The 19,964-nt window shown below is 39.2% G+C and overlaps 1 protein-coding gene across 2 annotated transcripts in view; it reads left to right on the top strand.

The window, feature by feature from the left end:
* kdm5ba (lysine (K)-specific demethylase 5Ba) overlaps positions 1 to 19,964 on the top strand; it is a 34,638-nt gene that overhangs the window by 11,906 nt on the left and 2,768 nt on the right. For both annotated transcript variants that reach the window (XM_049471576.1, XM_022682657.2), the window contains 20 exons: positions 161 to 254; positions 366 to 445; positions 1,249 to 1,407; positions 1,574 to 1,693; positions 2,477 to 2,635; positions 3,170 to 3,351; positions 3,504 to 3,666; positions 4,307 to 4,426; positions 4,555 to 4,749; positions 7,168 to 7,349; positions 8,202 to 8,323; positions 8,537 to 8,687; positions 8,815 to 8,929; positions 10,010 to 10,365; positions 12,768 to 12,906; positions 13,003 to 13,182; positions 15,294 to 15,443; positions 15,666 to 16,079; positions 18,115 to 18,205; positions 18,295 to 18,680. In XM_049471576.1, the coding sequence (XP_049327533.1) occupies positions 161 to 254; positions 366 to 445; positions 1,249 to 1,407; positions 1,574 to 1,693; positions 2,477 to 2,635; positions 3,170 to 3,351; positions 3,504 to 3,666; positions 4,307 to 4,426; positions 4,555 to 4,749; positions 7,168 to 7,349; positions 8,202 to 8,323; positions 8,537 to 8,687; positions 8,815 to 8,929; positions 10,010 to 10,365; positions 12,768 to 12,906; positions 13,003 to 13,182; positions 15,294 to 15,443; positions 15,666 to 16,079; positions 18,115 to 18,205; positions 18,295 to 18,680 (3,558 nt within the window). The remainder of the gene's footprint in view (positions 1 to 160; positions 255 to 365; positions 446 to 1,248; positions 1,408 to 1,573; positions 1,694 to 2,476; positions 2,636 to 3,169; positions 3,352 to 3,503; positions 3,667 to 4,306; positions 4,427 to 4,554; positions 4,750 to 7,167; positions 7,350 to 8,201; positions 8,324 to 8,536; positions 8,688 to 8,814; positions 8,930 to 10,009; positions 10,366 to 12,767; positions 12,907 to 13,002; positions 13,183 to 15,293; positions 15,444 to 15,665; positions 16,080 to 18,114; positions 18,206 to 18,294; positions 18,681 to 19,964) is intronic.

Raw genomic sequence — 19,964 nt, 5'->3', positions numbered from 1 at the left:
CTCGTAGCCATCTCACACTCAGTGTGTGAGAGTGTGACACTGCTATATATATATATTCCCAATAATCCTGGTTCCCTCAGTCTGCATATACTCCGCATGTACAGAGCAGTACTGGGCTTTTTCAGTAAGTGTATCTGAGTTATTCGCGTTCTGTTCTCAGGGCCGCTGCGTCAAAACGGAGCAGGGCGAGCCGTGTGAGAACCGACCCAACCTGAGGAGAAGGATGGGCTCTTGTGTGGCAAAATCTGAACCAGGTCATTTTAATTTTTGTTTATTCATTTGGATCATTTATATTTATAGCATATTTACTTTCTTTTTTTAAGCAGAAAACCTGATTGTAAATGGAGTTTGTTCATTTGTTTCAGTTCTTAACATTCCAGTCCAGGTCAAACAGGAGCCTGTGGAGCTGGCTGTACCTGCACCACCTGAGGGAGAAAAGTCAAAGGTGAGGAAACTGGGCGGAGACAATCAATAAACTGATCACTAATGATTGTTCGTTTTAAGCATATAGATTAATAATATAGTAAAACTATATATATATATATATATATATATATATATATATATATATATATATATATAATTGTACAGAATTATTGTAATATTTTACAATGCTTTATTTATTCTCAAGAAAAAAGTACTGATTATTAATGAATAGATAGAATGTAGATAGATTTAAAGATTGGTGTCAGAAGTGGTTACTACCCACCACTAGATAGCAGTGTTGTTCCTCCTCGTTAGATCCAACTGTTCTGACTGGATAAAAAGTCTTTTAACTTTTTTTACTTAGATTTTATGCAGATGGGAGTTTTAATAGGTTAGCAGTTTTCCTGAAATCTGATTTAAATTTGATTGTAACTGTTGTATTGTGATGTATCATATCAATTGATTCAATTTAATCAAATATTGATGCAATACAATGTTTAAAATTCAGTTTAATTAGATTTTAGGAAAACTGCTATAAAACACTATCTCCATAAAATCTGAGTAATCGAAAACTTAAGACTTTTTTTTAACCTGTCAGAACAGTGGGATCTAATAACAGACGACAACACTGGTACTATGTTCTTGAGAATAAATACAGCATTGTAATGCGCACACACCTACTAACTATAGTTTTTTTGCTAATACAAAGCCCCATAATACTTAAATATACTAATATATTTTGCACTGGTTGCTTATACTGTGTATGTCATTTTATGGTTTATTCTGTTTATTAATATCTCTGCGTTGGTGTATTTTCCGCAGGTGGAGCAGTACATATGTTTGGTGTGTGGGGGTGGGGGTGATGAGGACCGCCTGCTGCTGTGTGATGGGTGTGATGACAGTTACCACACCTTCTGTCTGATCCCACCACTCCACGATGTTCCCAAAGGGGACTGGAGATGCCCCAAGTGCCTGGCGCAGGTGTGCTCTTAGTGTTTATGACTTTAGTTGTTACATGTTTTTCCTTAAATCTGAATCTCTTTCATTTTCATTTTGTTGTATTCTGTTTATTTTATTCAGAATGTTATCTATGTAGCTTTTTCTCAGATTACAGTTCTGACTATATCTGCTTCTCTCGTTGCCACAGGAGTGTGGAAAGCCTCAGGTGGCGTTCGGGTTTGAGCAGGCCTCCCGGGACTATACCCTCCGCTCTTTTGGAGACATGGCAGACTCCTTCAAGTCGGACTATTTCAACATGCCTGTTCACGTAGGTTAAAGCCGTTGAATGCTGTTTGTTTACAGTGAATAATCACAATTTTCAGTTAGCAATGTTTCCTAAATTCTGACTAGAATGTTTCTACACATGAATTCTAGTCTATGTACATTTGGATTTTTGCCATTCATTTGTTTGACTTAGACGTAAAATTATAGTAATAATTCCTTATTGGAAAATTGACCCTATTTCTTTTCACTTAGTGTAAATTTCCTATTCAAAATGCTGTGTAGTCTAGGGCCCAATCCCATTTTATTTCTTGGCCTTACAGCTCTGTTTTGTGCATGCACCCTAGAGGAAGAAATAGTTTCAATATTTTTTATGGCTGTTTTCTTTATAATGAGCATAAAAAATAATTCGTAGTTAGTCTCAGTAGCTAGCTATCTAGTTCCTGTTCCACCTTAAATGGTGCAAAAGATGGCAGAGGCTGCAGCATTTAAGGTGGAATGAAAAAATAATAATAAAATAAAAGCCAATAACATCTGTTAACATTTCTGCACTTCATCACCTAGGAATTAAGGACAGGACAATAATAATTAAGTGCTGCACCACTAATCTGTAGCACTCCACTGCTAACTATATATCAGTTATATCTGTATCTGGTGCTTGTTGAAGAGTTGTCCCAGTTCTTAGGATGAGAACTTCAGCCCTTTCCCTTGTATCCCCGGTTAAAATGGACGTGTTACATTTGAAAACAAGGAGTAGGGGTACAAAAGAGAAATTAGATTGGGCCTAGGCTTAAACTGGGCTTATATTTATGCATATATATTCTTTCAGATGGTTCCTACAGAGCTGGTGGAGAAGGAGTTCTGGCGTCTGGTCAGCACCATAGAGGAAGACGTGACTGTAGAGTATGGGGCAGATATTGCGTCCAAGGACTTTGGAAGTGGTTTCCCTGTTAAAAACGGCTCCTTCAAGGTCACACCTGATGAAGAGGTACGTTGTATGAGAGGCATTGTTCTTTTATTGCATCTACCTGGGAGAGTGGACGGGATTGATTTGTCAGGGACGTCTGAGAAAATATTTCACACTTCTACTTCTCAATCACATGGCATCATGTTCATTAGCTCCTCCATTTCCACTCACTGTTGTGTTTACATGGATATCCGTAGAAACACGAGCCCAAAGTGTAATTACAGTGCGTGGCAGTGGACAAATGGCTATTTTATTAAAAGCGAGGTGACTTAGAGAGGTGAGTCTGGACAGGACTAAAATTACCAGAGGACCACAGAGTTCAGCAAAAAACAGTAGGTAATTCAGCCTGTAATTTCTGAGAAAAAACACATGCGTGGTCGTTTCGGACGAGAATAAAATCACAGAGGACCCCCCATAAAAGAGAAAATTACCTCAGGACCCCCTGAGAAACTAATCCCCTCCGGATATGGCTTAATATAGCCACTAGTTCAATGTTAGTCTATGGTTTTCTGACTGTTAATCTGTTAACAGTGAATATCCACTCTGTTCCTCTAGCATTATGTCACAAGCGGCTGGAACCTGAACAACATGCCAGTGCTGGACTCGTCGGTGCTGACTCATATTACAGCCGACATATGTGGCATGAAGCTGCCCTGGCTCTATGTTGGCATGTGCTTCTCCTCATTCTGCTGGCACATTGAGGATCACTGGAGCTACTCCATCAACTATCTGCACTGGTAAGACTGTTTAAAGTATATACTTATTAAATATGAAACAGTGCAGTTATTAGAGTTTACTGTGTACTGTGATGCTTTAATTCTCACAGATTGATCAGTTTGAATTGGAGTTAATGAGTCTGATCTGTATCTGCTTGTGTGGGTTTGTGTAGGGGCGAGCCGAAGACGTGGTACGGTGCCCCCGGCTACGCTGCGGAGCAATTGGAGATGGTAATGAAGAAACTGGCTCCCGAGCTCTTTGAGTCCCAGCCAGATCTGCTCCACCAGCTGGTCACCATCATGAACCCCAATCTCCTAATGGAGCATGGCGTCCCGGTGAGTGCTCAAATGTACTGGAAAAACTGTTTTCTCAGTTGAGAAATTATATTAATCCTAGTCTGACAAAGAAAGTTTTTTTTAATATGCCCTTTTTTTTTTTACACTTGCAATTTTTGAGTTAAGCTAGTTCTGGTCTGCATCAGAGTGTAAGTACTACAGTCACAGCAAGACTCGCAAGAGGAGTTTTTTTTCTTGTAAGACAGGCCAAGCCATGACAACCATGTTAATCCTGCTTCTGCTGCGCACATGTGACCTAATATGTGATTGGTGCGACACCAAAAAAAAAAAAAAAGGGAACCTATAAAACTGTGGCGTTAAATCCGATGCAGTCAATCTTTTTGGTGGAGCCAGGCACATCTCGTCAGACAGGAGCTAACAGCGCTAGGAACAACATTGCAGTTCGTTCCTGTGTTATTTGTGCAAATAACACATTATTAGTGGTATATGCTTTGCCCAGTAATTCAGAGCTAATAAACTAGACCAAATCCAATCCAGTGTAAAATGCCCCATATTTACAATTTAACTAATTCAGATAGACTACAGGTTTGAAACCCCCTCAGTTTAGGCCCAGACAAGGCATAATTCATGAAGTGTATGACCATAAACAATTCATGTTTTTGCTTTTATTTTGTTCCAGATCTACCGTACTAATCAGTGTGCGGGAGAGTTCGTCATCACCTTCCCCCGAGCCTATCACAGCGGCTTCAACCAGGGCTTTAACTTCGCAGAGGCAGTGAACTTCTGCACAGTGGACTGGGTAAATACTGCTCACTGAATGGCAGGGTTTTATACACAGTATAATACAGTCTTAAACTGTACATCACCCTATAAATCATAATATGTAATCATAATAATGAAGTAATGATGACCCTGTTCTGCTTCCAGATGTCTCTGGGCCGGCAGTGTGTGGCGCATTACCGCTCCCTGAACAGATACTGCGTCTTCTCCCATGATGAGATGGTGTGTAACATCGCAGCCAAAGCAGACAACCTGGATCTTGTGCTGGCGTGCGCCATCCAGAAGGACATGAGCGCCATGATGGAGGAGGAGAAGGAGCTGCGGGAGAGGGCCTACAAGCTGGTGAGCAGTGGGGTTGGGTGGTTACAAATTGAAGTATAAATTTAGACGAGTGATTTTTGTTGCCAGGAGCAGATTCTCTTATTTCTCCATGCTTCTGTACAACAAAACATGCCTACTCTGTTCTTTGGTTCCAACTGGGAACGAATGTTCGGATTCCGTAACCTATTTTTTTTGGTGGAAAAGCACTAAAAGGTAGGGGTGGGCAATATTTTATCGTATACAATATATCGTGACACAGAAATATCATGATATTAAAAATCCATATCGTGATAATAGGACTGTTCTGTCTTAAAAGTAGTCTATTATTTACTGTGAAGCTTTAGGTGTATTTATTGTATAATTGTTTTAGTTTGCAGTTTATATGCATGCACTAAATCTTCTGCAATATTATTTGCTGCATTATATTATTTTATGCTATATTGTTTATTTTGCCACATTATGATTATACTGTTATACTATTATACTATATTCCTGAAATGAAATAATTATTTTAGTTTTCCTATATCGCCAAGTATATCGTTATCACAAAAATACACTAAAATATCGTGATATTATTTTAGAGCCATATCACCCACCCCTAATAAGTCAATTCCTCGTTTATGGAAAAGGGCTACCTGTATATCACACCTAGAACTGTACACCAAAAGTGCTCCACCAGATGCGTGTGCATTCGGAACGGCTGTCCTGCTTTATGTTGTATCTTTTGCTGTTCATCAACAGTGCAGCCCCCCCAGAAAACAGGACCCACAAGATCTCTCATTCACACATCATGTAATATAGCAGGATGTAGTTGCTATAAATAGAATCATAAAACAGTTTCCACTTAGAGGAGCAGTAGAACAACTCTGTACTCATCTTTTAACTCATTCACTCACTTTTCAGTTTTACTTTTTTTTTTTTTAAGAATCTGATTCTAACGTGGGTTACATACTATATTTATAATTAGGGATGTCCCGATCTTATTTCTGTGCCCCTGAGTCATTTGATTTTGAGTATCAGTGCTGTAAAAAGAAAAGAAAACATTCAAAAGGATTTTTTTTCCATTATTTTTTAAACAAAAGGGTAGGGTTTTATCAGTGGTGTGCAGTGAGGCCCTTCTAACCCTGGGGTGACAATAAATGCATGTAAATAATTACATAATTTTAAAAACGGAAATATATATCATAGCTATTGTAAGAGGAAGAATTAATTATATAAATTAGCTAAAAAAAAAAAAAAAACAACTAATTTAAAGCATTAGTCTGCGTTTTTTCAGTTGCTACAGGACTCCTATGTGACTGACAGCGTTCTTAGCCAATCAAAGCTTTTTAAAATGTCTTCTCCCCCCGCTTGTCTGCGTGGACCCTTCTGCTGATTTTGAGAAGGATGTTGTAATGAGTATATTGACAGTATATTAATGAGTATATTGAGTCGAAGGACAGTCTAACCAATCAGATTCATGGTGTGAGGGGGTGGTTGCAGAAGTGGTACCCACTATATTCACTGCACACCACTGAGTTTTATACTGTTATCACAAAAACGTGTTTGTAAAAGTGTTATAGTATGTACTAGCCTGCATGTCTTAAAGGATGATAATTGCTTACCAAATATATTAATGGAAATGTAAATATAATTGAAGGCATTTTTTTTTATTTACCTAAAACAAAATTAAAACATTAAAATTACGTAAGTATTTACCGTTTGCACGTATGTGTAAACAATATGACCTATCAGCTTTTAATAATGGGTATTTAAATGAAAATAAAATACATAAAAATAGTTATCAGTGGCTACATATTGGCTACATTTAATTATATTATATTTATTTTAGTGGTGTTAAAAATTATTGTACTGATCATCTCAGTATTAGAATCATGTTTTCATGATTTAAAAATGCTTGTATGTACCTGTATTTTTGGGAGGTGGGAACAGTAATATTATTGTGGTTTAGTTTAGTTCTGGCAGACTAGAATCTGTTTTATTTTTTTTTTATAATAATATCTCAAAATAGTTTTGATGCTTTTGTCTGTTATCGAGAACCTTCCAGCCACTGGCTACCTGCCACTCAAGCTGCTTAAACGGTGCACCCTCAGTGGTCTGGATCTTTTCCATTTGATTTTGATCCTTTGAAAATTACATCACATGATCAGATTGGAAACATTACATTTTTATAATATTTATAATTATATACTCAATTGAAAATAACTTAAACACTTATTTTGTGTTTATTTCTCACTTTTCACCTTTTCTATCATTCGATCAATAATCAGTCTAAATGGACATAGTCATCGAAATAAAAGATAAAGTACATGTTTTGTGTAAATTATTTGCTGTTTTTAATTGTCGTGCAACGAAAATGCTTTGGCTGTCTTAGTCTGAATAATAAAGGCTGCTCTTCATCATTAATTGATCCCACTGTGCGCCCACTCTGTACTTCAGGGGGTGTGGCATTCCCAGCAGGTGGATTATGAGGAGCTGCCAGACGAGGAGCGGCAGTGTATAAAGTGCAGGACCACCTGTTTCCTGTCTGCAATCACCTGCCCCTGCAGCCCCACCCAGCTGGTCTGTCTGCACCACCTGCAGGACCTGTGCTCCTGCGCCTGCAGCAACTACACACTGAAGTAAGTGCCAAGCCAACTAATTAGGAATCTGCATGACCATGATTGTCAGAATATGTGAGATTAATGTACATATTTATTTTTTCTCAATAAGGGGTTTAAATAAAGCATATTTAGACTACATAGATACATTTTAGATATAGAAATATACATTAATAAATGGAATTTAGGCTATTCCTGGACTTGACAGTGAGTGAAGTAGTTGTGTTCGTCCATGCTAAATAGAGCAGATCACTTATGCCAGATTCACAACACAAATCTTTGCCATGCTAAATATCTGATCCAGTTGGTGACTGGGAATCAAGAGCAGTGGCTACATAGAAACAGAGAATCAGGGGTCAGATGCCCAGAACTGTTTATAGAGACTCTGACCTCTTTGTTTTCCCCCATTAGATCATTAGAGCTTTATATGAACCAATTCATGTTGGACTCACTTTAAGTGGGTATTCTCCTCTATAGAGATTCTCTGCATGGCATTGCTAGTTCTTAGTTCTAGTTCTAGTGTGCGGTAATTCAGGAGTGTTCTTGTGACAAAATGTGTTTCTGGAGAGCAGCCAGATGCCAGTAGCCAGTTGTGTAGTGTGAAGACCACAAAGACCTGACCACTTAAAAAAAAGTTGTGTAGTGTGAACCACAAATTTAGAATCTAGAAAATAATTTTTATTTTACTTACTGCTGCTCAAACTTGTGGAGGTTTTGTTGTTTACTTTATTCTCATAGGTGTTTCCTATTTTGAAAACCTTGTATAAGCTAGGATAAACTTTCCAAATTTGTAAAATATGGAAAAAATGTAACAAATATTTGGAAAAAAATATATAATGTATAAATTCCTTTTTTGTATTTTTTTATTTGCAGTTATAAATACACACTGGGCTTGTTAAACCAGATGTTTAAGTCTGTGGCGGGGCGTGCTGTGTCGTATGATGACTGGGCTTCTAAGGTTAACAAGATGTTAAAACCTGAGCGGGAGAAAAACGGTGAGTAATGTGTGGTGTCTCATCACTGTCCAATATTGCAAAGTTTTTCACCTCCTGACTAATATATTTATATATTATAATATAATATATTTAAACCAGACATTTTTACTTTTTATTGAAAGTTAAGGTTTTCTTCTTTCTCTTTTAAAGTTGACAGCAATGATGATCTATATTTGTCTCTAAAAGCTACTGGTTCTTCTGTCCCTCTTCTAGATGTGGAAGATCTCCGGGCGCTAATGGTGGAGGCGGAGAAGAAGATGTACCCTGAAATGGACCTGCTGCGGCATTTACGGCAGATCATCCAGGAGGCAGAGAAGAGTGCGGCGATGGCCCAGCAGCTCCTTAACGGCAAAAGGCAGACCCGGTACCCACACCTATTTAGTATCAGCACCAACCAAAATACATAGACAGCTAGATTTATAAAGCAGGATTAGGATTTTCTGTTATGGTGATTTCATCATGAATGTGTGTGTGTGTGTGTGTGTGTTTAGGTATCGGACCGGAGGAGGGAAGTCTCAGAATCAGCTTACTGTGGAGGAGCTGAGGTCATTCATACAGCAGCTCTATGATCTGCCTTGCACCATCCGACAGGTTCCCTTCCTTAAGGTATTGACCCACATTAGAGTTTAATCTGTTACATTTTTTTGTTCTAGTGGGTCAACATCTATCAAGAAAACATAGCAAACCTTATGAAGCATATGTCTCCCCACAAAGACATTTAGAAATGGGTAAGCTCATTCAGATTTCCAGAGGCAGATTATGCACGTAACCTATATCAAACTAGCTAGCTCACAGAGCTGCCTCTGGTTTAGTTTTAGTTTCTTGCCATCCATCATCATTAGCTAAGCTGTTTCAGTTATATTGGCCACAAACTCCTCATAAACTCGAGCTGCGATTTCATTTACTAACTTCAGCATAAATGAGTAACTGATTAATAAAAACACGGGAGAAGCAGCACTTTCCATCTTTTTCCTAACGCTTAGCGTTTCTGTCATAAAACTCTATAGGTAAACTTCTCCCCTGTCTCTGTTAATACAGTGATAGCTTGGGATGCAAAGAGGGTTTGTTGTAATGGATAGTTTACATAAAATCATAAAAGCTCTGTAGAGACATATAAATGAAGATTGCTGTCTTTGTAAATACACCCACAGCTAACCAGTGACTTCATACACTAGCTAAACCCTGCTGTTACTAGACTGGATGAGTGAAAAAGAATTTGGATCCTCTTTCAGAGGCTGTACGTGTGACGTAAGTACGTAAAAACGTGTGACGTCGCCAGAAGAAGAACTCCTGCGAAAAGTGACCCGACACCCCAGTTTTTAGAACGAATATATTAGGCTTAGCAGGCATGGTCGTTTCAGCACACTGCTACCATTAAACACAATATTTAATCCCTTTTGCACTCAGAAATGATTCTGCTTTCAGTTTAATAAATATTCTGAAAATAACACTTTAAATTTTAAGAATAAAACTAATACCTATTAAATGACTAAAATGTGACGACCTATTACACATTTTAGTCAAAAGACTTGAGTCTGAATCAAAATAACCTGTCAGAGTGAACACTTTCACAAAGTCTGGAAGGTTTTGAATACCCCACCAGTTACAGTACATGATATGATACCACACACAATATTTTATAATATTAAATTTTGATTATTTTTTCCTCCTCTCTGTTCTCCTCAGGCTCTGCTGACCCGTATTGAGGAGTTTCAGGCGCGTAGTGCTGATCTCCTGGCGGAGGACATGCCCGGCTCGTCTGCGCTCCAGGGCTTGGTGGACGAGGGCGCCGGGCTGGACGTGGAGTTGCCTGAGCTGGCGGTGCTCAGGCAGAGGCTGGAGCAAGCCCGGTGGGTGGAGGCGGTGCAGCAGGCCGGCGAGCAGCCGGCCAGCCTCAGCCTGGACTGCATGCGGAGGCTGATCGACCAGGGCGTCGGGCTGTCGGCCCACGCCTGCGTGGAGCGCACCATGGCCCGGCTGCAGGAGCTGCTCACCGTCTGCGAGCACTGGGAGGAGAAGGCCCACAACATGCTCACGGCCAGGTCTGCTTCTAAATCTGATACTCAAATCCCAGCACACTATAAATGTAGCATAATGTAGTATAACAGGGGTGTCCAAACTTTTTTTGTTGGGGACCAGAAGGAGAAATATATTTGAAGTCACGGGTCACAGACTCTATAATAAAACAAATAATAAAATATTCCACTTTAAATCATACATTTTCCTGATTACTTTCATTTACACACTATTTTATTTGACTTACTATCTTTATCTATCTTTGACAGTGTTGTGTAAACTAAGATTTTTCAAGTGATGTTTCATTTCATGATGTCTCTTAATATTAAACTCCTTAATTACGGCAACTTTTAGACGCTTTGGCCCGTTTTTTTGCACTACAACTTCATCCTCTCCGCTTTTAGGCTCTTTGGCCCGTTTTTATGTGCTACAACTGCGCACCCTCTCCGCTTTTAGACGCTTTGGCCTGTTTTTCTGCACTTCAACTTCACTTTTGCCGCTTTTAGACTCTTTGGCCCGTTTATCTGCGCTAAAATTGAGCACCCTCTCCGCTTTTGGACTCTCTGGCCAGTTTTTCTGCGCTAAAACTGAGCACCCTCTCCACTTTTAGACTATCTGGCCCGTTTTTTCTGCGCTTCACCTTCACTCTCTCCGCTTTTAGACTCTCTGGCCAGTTTTTCTGCGCTAAAACTGCGCACCCTCTCCACTTTTAGACTCTCTGGACAGTTTTTCTGCGCTAAAACTGCGCACCCTCTCCGCCTTTAGGCTCTCTGGCCAGTTTTTCTGCGCTAAAACTGCGCACCCTCTCCGCTTTTAGACTATCTGGCCCGTTTTTTCTGCGCTTCACCTTCACTCTCTCCGCTTTTAGACTCTTCGGCCCGTTTTTCTGCACTACAACTGCGCACTCTCTCCGCTTTTAGATGCTTTGGCCCGTTTTTCTGCGGTTCAACTTCACATTCGCTGTTTTTAGACTCTTTGGCCCGTTTCTGACACCTAGCGTTCAAACTTTGAATCTCACATTTATAAAAACCTGCTTAACAGCGGGCCAACTTTCATTTTATTTCTAAAATACCTCGCGGGCCGCTCCAAAAAAAGGAAATGGGCCGCAAATGGTAGTAGAACAATCATGTAGTAGAACAATCATGGTGCAGTACATCACTACAACATACAAAACTTCACTTAAAATTTCAGTTGTGAATAAATTGTGAAAAAGTTTAACGCTGGACAGGAACAGTTCTGTGCGTGAACAGTTCAGTCAGCCCCATGAGGTAAAATGTGCTGAGTTAGCTTTTGTGTGCACCAGCGCCAGCTTTCTGACAGATTAACAGGATCAGTGCATTGTGACCTCGCACAGTATGATCAGGTCACTGTCTGTACATGGAGAACAGTGGAAGCAGCACCCTGTAGCAGCCATGGTTCCTACACTTTATCCAATATCCATATATGCACACATGGACATGTATGTATTACTGTGCAAAAATATGTTAGGCATCTGTTTAACTCAGTAAAACACTGAAATTAGAATACATTCCTTCATTTATTCATACAGAAAGAAGGGTTTTTGCATTTTTTTCTTTGTTCATTAAACAACTGCAAAGCTCTGGAATTGAACATTTTAACTGGGGTTCTGGCTGGGGGTGTTCAAAAAAAAAAAACCTTAAACCAAGTTTTGTTTTACACATTATTATTAACTTTATTAACTAATTTTTCTTCTCTTTTTTTTAATACTGATGTTTTCATGTCTAGCTGCATGTTCTCACTGCTCACAGAAAGTCATTCACAATAATGGGATTAGTTGCCTAAAACTTACAGAGCTTGATAAGCCCCTAGGAACCACTTTTCAACACTGTGGCACCCATCTAACAACCTCTTCAAAACATCATAGCAACCACCTAGGGCTGCAACTAATGACTCTATGTTGGAAATGAACTAATATGCCGTTTATTTTTTTTATTGGTCGATTTGTCGTGATTATTTTGTCATTCCCTAGATTTGTGTTTTCTATTGGTGTGGCACCTGATACAATGCATGTTTTGCTGCATCTTGACTGCTAACCTTTTAGGGCCCTAGACCAATTTTGAAGTACATTTTGATAGTTTGACATATCTACATTTACCTAAACATTACAGAGTCAATTTTAAATTTTCGATAGTGGTACCGATACAATACTTTGGATTCGGTACAGATACCCAACCAATATTTTTTTTTCGATACCTCTTTCTAAATTGCAACCAAAAATACAAAAGCGATAATTATTCTCACACAACGTATTTATTTAAAAGCTGACCTAAGTCAGCATCTGTTTTTTGAAGGACTGCTTCCAAAAAAAATGTGTAGTGCAGTGTTGTAAAATATATACCTTATGAAAATATGTTTCTTATTTTTAAGACTTAATGTTGATTTATTTATTTATTTATTTAATCTGCAGGCCTCGCTGTAGTCTGGACAGTCTGGAGACGGCCCTGCAGGAGGTAAACAGTATTCACGCTTACCTTCCCAACTGCCTTCAGCTCAAAGACTCGGTTAGCAGGGCTCGAGAGTGGATACGAGAAGCTGATGCACTTCAGGTAAATATCCTAGAAGTAAAATGATATATAGGATTTTTACGTATTAGCCTCATCACTGTTCACATGTTCACATGTTTATTTCTGTCTTGTTTGCAGTTTGGAGGACGTGTCCCTGTTCTTGCATCCTTGTCTGACCTGGTCTCAAAAGCTAAGGGCATCCCAGTCCTTCTGGAGCCCCTGGCCCGGCTGGAGAGCCTGGTTTCGGAGGTGCAAGCCTGGAAGGAAAGTGCAGCTAAAACGTTTTTGTTGAAGAACTCGTCCCTTTCGCTCCTGGAGGTAAATGCTTGTCTGGGGTTCTGTATGAAGACTGTTAGAGATTATCACTTTTAATGCACGTTCTTTGTAGGGCTGCAACAAAAGATTATTTTGATAAGTAATTATTTATTGGGCTCCGAGTGATCCAGTGGTCTAAAGTGCTGCCACTATGAGCGGGAGGTTGCAGGTTCGAACCTCCACTCATGCAGCTTTGCCATCAAGCTGCCGGCGCTCAGAGGGAGCAAAATTGGCTCTGCTCCCTCCGGGTGGTAGATGGAGCTTTTTCCCCACATCACTCCTAGGGTGATGCCCGCAGCACAGGGCGTCTGTGAGCTGATGTACTGGAGCCGAGCTGCTGCGCTTTCCTCCAAGCTTTCCTGCATCAGCAGCAGCTTAAAAAGAAGCGGTGGCTGACTTCACATGTATCAGAGGAAGCATGTGTTAGTCTTCACCCTCCTGGTGTGTTGGGGCATTACTAGTGATAGGGGGAGTCCTAATGAGTGGGTTGGGTAATTGGCCGTGTAAATTAGGGAGAAAATAGGAAAAATTAGAAAAAAAAGTAATAATTTATTGAATAAAAAGGAAAATGTGTTTATCAAAATAACTTATTTAATATTTGTATTCAGTATATTTGACCAGATTTTAGAGACTTAATGTTGTAATTGTATAAGTAACACACAACCCATTATAAAAAAAACATGTTTTACATGAAGAGTTAACCCAAGATTTACATACATTTTACTATCATTATTTAATAATACATCAGTGTGTGTGTAATGTACACTTTTACTTGGCTGTGTTTCTCAAACACTTTCTTACAATGTCAGTCAGAAAAGACGTTGAAAAAGCTTGAAGTATATTATTTAAAAAAGGGCTCAAAAGTGTGAGTGAGATACAAATGTACTAAGATAGAGATGTCTTATTTAACTACTGTAGCTGGCTCTAGTAACATTGAGCGAGAGAAAAAATAGAACTTGTAGCTAACACTAGCTTGATTTGGAACTGCTGGTTGAATGGTGACATTTAAGGTGGAAGGTAAACTTCTAATACAAACTTGTTCTCCAAGCATCAGGGAGATTACATTTACTAAGAATGAGACTCATCTTGTTTAACTACTCTAGCAGGCTATATAGGAACACTGAGTGAAAGAAAATATGTAATTAAGACTAACTTACCTTAACAGTAACATGCTTTCTCTTCAGCTACTCTTGCAGTGATGTGATGTGATCTGCTGCCCTGCATGATCAGATGTAATCAGCTTTTGCAGCTAAGGCTGTTTTTTGAAGGCATTAATGTAAAGTGCTCCCAAATTTTTTATGACTTGCATTTGTTGTTTTTCTGCACAAAATTGGTGACCTGAGGCGTTTATTGAGGGTGCATTCTGCACGGCTCCACTCGCAGCTCACCATAGATCCATCTAGTGCTGTGCGATATGACGATAAATATTGTGATATACCCTATCGTTTCTACAGTAATTTCATCAATTATTCATGCAAATATATAAAATAGGCTACGATGTAAAGTATTGGCATGGTCACTTTGCATAAACTTGGTTTATATAAGTGATAATAAAGTAATCTTTGCAAAAAAAGCTTCACAATGTGGTTTTGTGACATGACTCTGCTTTACGTTATTTGACGGACACGCGCTGACACGCTGGTTTGTGGCGTGCTTTACGTTATTAAACTCATGAGAGCTGAACAATAAAGAGACGCATTGTTCTTTTGAAAAAATTAGCTACTGCATCTACCTCATCTGTTTTCATTTGATACATATTTATGGCTGCAGTAAAAGGCAGTTATTCTCATTTGTGAAAGTTGGGTTTAATGTCACTTTGAAATAAAGTTGGAAAAAAGTAAGCAATGATATTATTTAGTCATATTTTTTAAAGAATAACTGAAAACACACTTTAATGTAGTAAATCATGATATATATCTTTATCGTGATATAAAAAATTACATATCGTGATATATGATTTTTTTCCATATCGCCCAGCACTAGGTCCAACTAATAGTTGCCAACTATATTAATAAATAATGGTAATTGTTATATTCAATGTATTTGATGTAGTCCTAGCCCAGTGTTGTATTCTTTTTATTTATTTATTTATTTATTTATATGTTCATTTTAAGGTCCTGTGCCCGAGGTGTGAGACGGGTTGTCCGAAATCGAGATCTAAACGAGTGAAGGAAGTCTCGCCGACAGGGAAGAAGCCTGTAAAACTGGAGTGTCTAAGTGATGTGGAACGAGCTCTGTGTGAGAGTAAAGACACGGCCTCTGCGGTATGTTTTAGTTTATTTATTTTTTATGTTAATTATTTGCTGCTGTCTAACACTAAAAGAGTAAGATTTGGCTGCATATGGTTTCGCACATTTTAATAAAGCCTAATCTGTACCACCCTCATGAGCTGGAAATGAAATGGCTGTAATGCATAATTAAGCATCTGATTTTTTCCGGAACATCTGCTTCGCTCATGTAATAACTCGTGTATCACCGTTGAACAGATGGCGACTCTTGGTGAGGTTCATCAGAAGGAGCTGGAGAGCCTGTCTATCCTGAGGACCACGAACGAGACGAAATTTCATCCCACGCCCAACAGCTCGGCACCTACGGTGTGCTTGTGCCACACGGTGCCCGCTGGCCCCATGCTCCAGTGTGAACTTTGCCGCGATTCTTACCACAGCGGATGCGTGCCGGGCTTCCAGGAGACGCAGGCTGACCAGCCGTGGCTGTGCCCGCTCTGCAGTCGGTCCGAGAAGCCCCCCTTGGACAAGGTGCTGCCCCTGCTAGCTTCGTTGCAGCGGATCAGAGTCCGGCTCCCAGAGGGTGATGCGCTGCGCTACGTAATCGAGAGGACGGTGCGGTGGCAACACAAAGTGCAGCAAGTCTCACCTTTTACGCAGCAGTATAGTGGAAAGGTAAGTTTGCGCTCTACTCAGAATCTTGGTTTTAACAAACAAAAAATAGTAAAAAAAAAAAAAAAAGCAGCACTTCTTGACTGGAGAATTTTCGATTAATTAAGAGATACAAAAAAAAAAAAAAATAATCATTGCATTTCGGCACTCAGTTTTTTAGTATCTCTAATAAATAATAAATCTGAAATTCTCCAGTCAACAAGTGCTTCAAGTTTTTCTGTTATTTGATCAGTGAATTTATTGCCAGGCAGCTTGTTGTGCTGTGAAGTTGCACCAGATCCATTCACGTCTAGTAGTTTTCAACACCTTACAAGATCTGCTCTTTTCTCACTATTTTTAATTGATAGAATTCTTGGCATCATCTTGAGGTCTTAGAGAACCCAGGCATCGAGCCAGTAAGCAGAACATTTGTAATAAAATGCCTTGGATCACCTAATATTTAGCTGCTTTGCTGTCAGCAGATGGAGTCAGAGCAAGGTTAATATCGTTAACGAAAACTAACAAAATAATGAAAACTCCCCCCGCTCATGCAGCTTTCCATCAAGCTGCTGGCACTCAGAGGGTGCTTCCTCTTGGTGGGTAGATGGCGCTCTCTCCCCACTCCTAGAGTGATGTCCGCAGCACAGGGCATCTGTGAGCTGATGTATCAGAACCGAGCTGCTGCACTTTTCTCCAAGTGCACTAGCTTCTTAGCAATGCAGCTCGAAAAGAAGCGGTGGGTGGCTTCACATGTATCGGAGGAGGCATGTGTTAGTCTTCACACTCCTGGTGTGTTGGGGCATTACTAGTGATAGGAGCAGTCCTAATTAGCGGGTTGGGTAATTGGCCGTGTAAATTGGGGAGAAAATGGCAAAATTTTTAAATAAAATGATAAAATAAGAAAATAATGAAAACTCAAAGTGAAAAATCAGTTTTGTTAATAAATAAAATTCAATGAAAAAAATATAGCTAACTGAAACTGTATTGAGAGTTTGTCAGTTTATTTATAAGCGATGTTTCAGACATACTTTGCACTTAAGGCTGCTATCCTTTGTGTGGTTAAAGTTACTGTGTACAGTTGTTTTTTTACATTACCTGAATATTTATTTAAATATTTTATTTTCTTAAGTTTTTATTACTCAGTACCAAAGTAAAAAAATGAATGATAACTAAACTAAAACTAAGTATTAAATAAAACTAATAAAAAGCAGCGAACACACTCTAAAAACAAATAAAAATAATAATAAAAAATAATAATAATGTGAAAAAAAATGAGAGTGCAATTGGCAATAGGCCTGTCACAATAAGATTTTTTGTGGATGATGTATTGTCTCAGAAATTATTGTGATACTTGATATTTTTGTAGTTTTATGACTATTAAATGCTACTGACATGATAACACAATAGCATAAAAAAGCAATTAAACACTTTTTAAAGACAGCTAAAATTTTAATAATCATTTATTATAATTAGTTTAAGTCACAGTTATTGAAGCATCACTGGCTAAAATACTGTTCACTGTTATATATGTGAACAAACATACAAATAAACACAATAGACGATATCACGATTATCAAAAATGATGAAGAAATGAAGAAATCTTGTTAATTTATTGTACGATAAATTGATGTTGCAATTATTGTGACAGGCCTAATTGGCAATGCTCTCTCTGGTGGATGGGTCTGTTTGTGGCACGCTTCCCTAATTACTCCCATTGTGATACTGGCCAGCACAAACTTCTGTTGGCTGATGTGTCAAAGCTGGGGATCCAGCGCTTACCTATGTGCGGGTTGTGGTGCTGCCTAGTGATGCTGCATTGATTGGCTGCAGCTGGAAAAGAGGTGGAGCCTGACTCCACATGTATTGGAGGAGGCACATGCTCATCCTCACCCTCTTAGTGTCAGGGGAGTTGCAGTAATAGAGGGAGTCATAGGTGGTGGGTTAATTGGGAAAAAAATGATTAGAAAATAAAGATATGTTTTAAAGCTACCTATGTTGCCATTTTGGTTTCTGATATATGGATCTGTTAATTACTTCATTTTCATCTCCTCTACCACAGATGAGAGCTTCCTCTGGAATAGCGTCAACCCTGAGCCTGGAAGGGAGTAGTGGATCCTTCTACATGCAGCACTCCTGTATTCCTCTCAGCGGTAAATAGAGAATTTCACACTTTTACTTTAATAAACTAAAGTCTTCTCTGTACCTATTTATCTAACTGTGTTGTATGTTTGTGTCTCAGTTCTGAGTCCAGAGCTGGAGGAGCTGCTGGTGGAAGGCCTCCTGCTGCAGGTTACTCTTCCCGAGCTCCAGCAGCTCTATCAGGGCCTGCTCAGCCGGTTCTCCCCCTTCCATCACCTCCTGCAGAGCAGTGAGCACGACCATCAGTACCACATCGCCCAGGACAGGAGTCCCCTTCACAGAAGCCCACCACACAAGAGCCCACTCAACAGAAGCCCACCCCATAAGAGCCCGAGCCACAGAAGCCCACCCCACAAGAGTCCAGCTTCTACAAGTCCACCTCATCAAAGCCCTCCCCACAGGAGCCCTCCCCACAGGAGCCCTCCCCACCGGAGCCCTCCCCACAAGAGCCCCACACATAAAAGCCCACCCCACAGTAAAGGACAGGTTAGACCTCAGTGTTCTTCAAAAATGCAAATTTAGCGTGAACGTTTTAGTAAATTAAGGCTCTGTCCACACAAAAATACTTCAAGACATTTTGTTTCTTCTGTTTTTAAAAAATATTTCCATCCAAATAGAGACATAGCATTAGCATGAGCATGTTAGCCTTGTGGGGGACAATAGTATCTATAGTATCTAAACACTAAGGGACAAAGGGAGCTAAACGCTACCCCTTTAGTGGTGTACTCTGCATGTAGACACTGTTTTATTTTATTTTGAGTTATATAGTGCACTATACAGGAAATAAGGAGGTAGTTGAGTATCAGCCAGAAACATACATGCATTGTGAAGTCAGTAAAAATATTTTTTAAAACATATATCTACCTTGGAAACCATTTTTAAAAAGTTCTAAAACTGTATTTTTTGTTTTGTAGGCAGGAGATCAGAGCAAAGACAACCCCTCCCATATTTAAAAAAATATATATATAGTCCTAAATTCGTTTAATATAATTCTGATCTGTCTATAGTGGTGTTATACCTTGGTAAAAACATGATTCTTAAAACCTTAGGCCAATTTTTATAGTTTGATACATCTTTGTCTCCTAAAAATTCTGTTATTTTAGGTGAATAGTCACACATCCCAGATGCTATTTTCAAGAGATCCAATCCTACACAAATAGCGTATTTTTCACACTATAGGTGAAATCCTTTCATTTTCCCAAAAATTGTAAGTGTGCCTTTTAATCCAGTGCGTCTTATGTATTAATTCTACCAGTCAGGTTATGAGGAGCAGTAAAGCCAATTCTGCCAAATTACAGTGTTGTTCAGGAGTTTTAGTTTTTATTTTCAAGAGATCCAATCCTACACAAATAGCGTATTTTTCACACTATAGGTGAAATCCTTTCATTTTCCCAAAAATTGTAAGTGTGCCTTTTAATCCAGTGCGTCTTATGTATTAATTCTACCAGTCAGGTTATGAGGAGCAGTAAAGCCAATTCTGCCAAATTACAGTGTTGTTCAGGAGTTTTAGTTTAGTTCAGTTCAGTCACTAGCCTTAAACCGATATTTCCCTCTACAGAGGTGAGTATTATCGGCCTATAGCCTGCTGCTAATCCCGACTAGCACTGCTGGAGCTGTTAGCCGTTAATGCAAATGCTCCAGCCTTAGTGCTGGAGAAATTCGGACATCTAAGCTTACTGTAAATAAATGGAAGAGCTTTAATCACCCAAATAAACAGTTTTCAGAAGATAAATCGGTATGGATTTACACCCAGCGTTGTTTTTAAAAAGA

This window comes from Astyanax mexicanus, chromosome 24 (genome assembly GCF_023375975.1).
Source record: "Astyanax mexicanus isolate ESR-SI-001 chromosome 24, AstMex3_surface, whole genome shotgun sequence".
Classification (NCBI taxonomy): domain Eukaryota; kingdom Metazoa; phylum Chordata; class Actinopteri; order Characiformes; family Acestrorhamphidae; genus Astyanax; species Astyanax mexicanus.
Note: the sequence above shows the minus strand (reverse complement) of the source record. Positions and strands in the feature narration are given on the sequence as shown.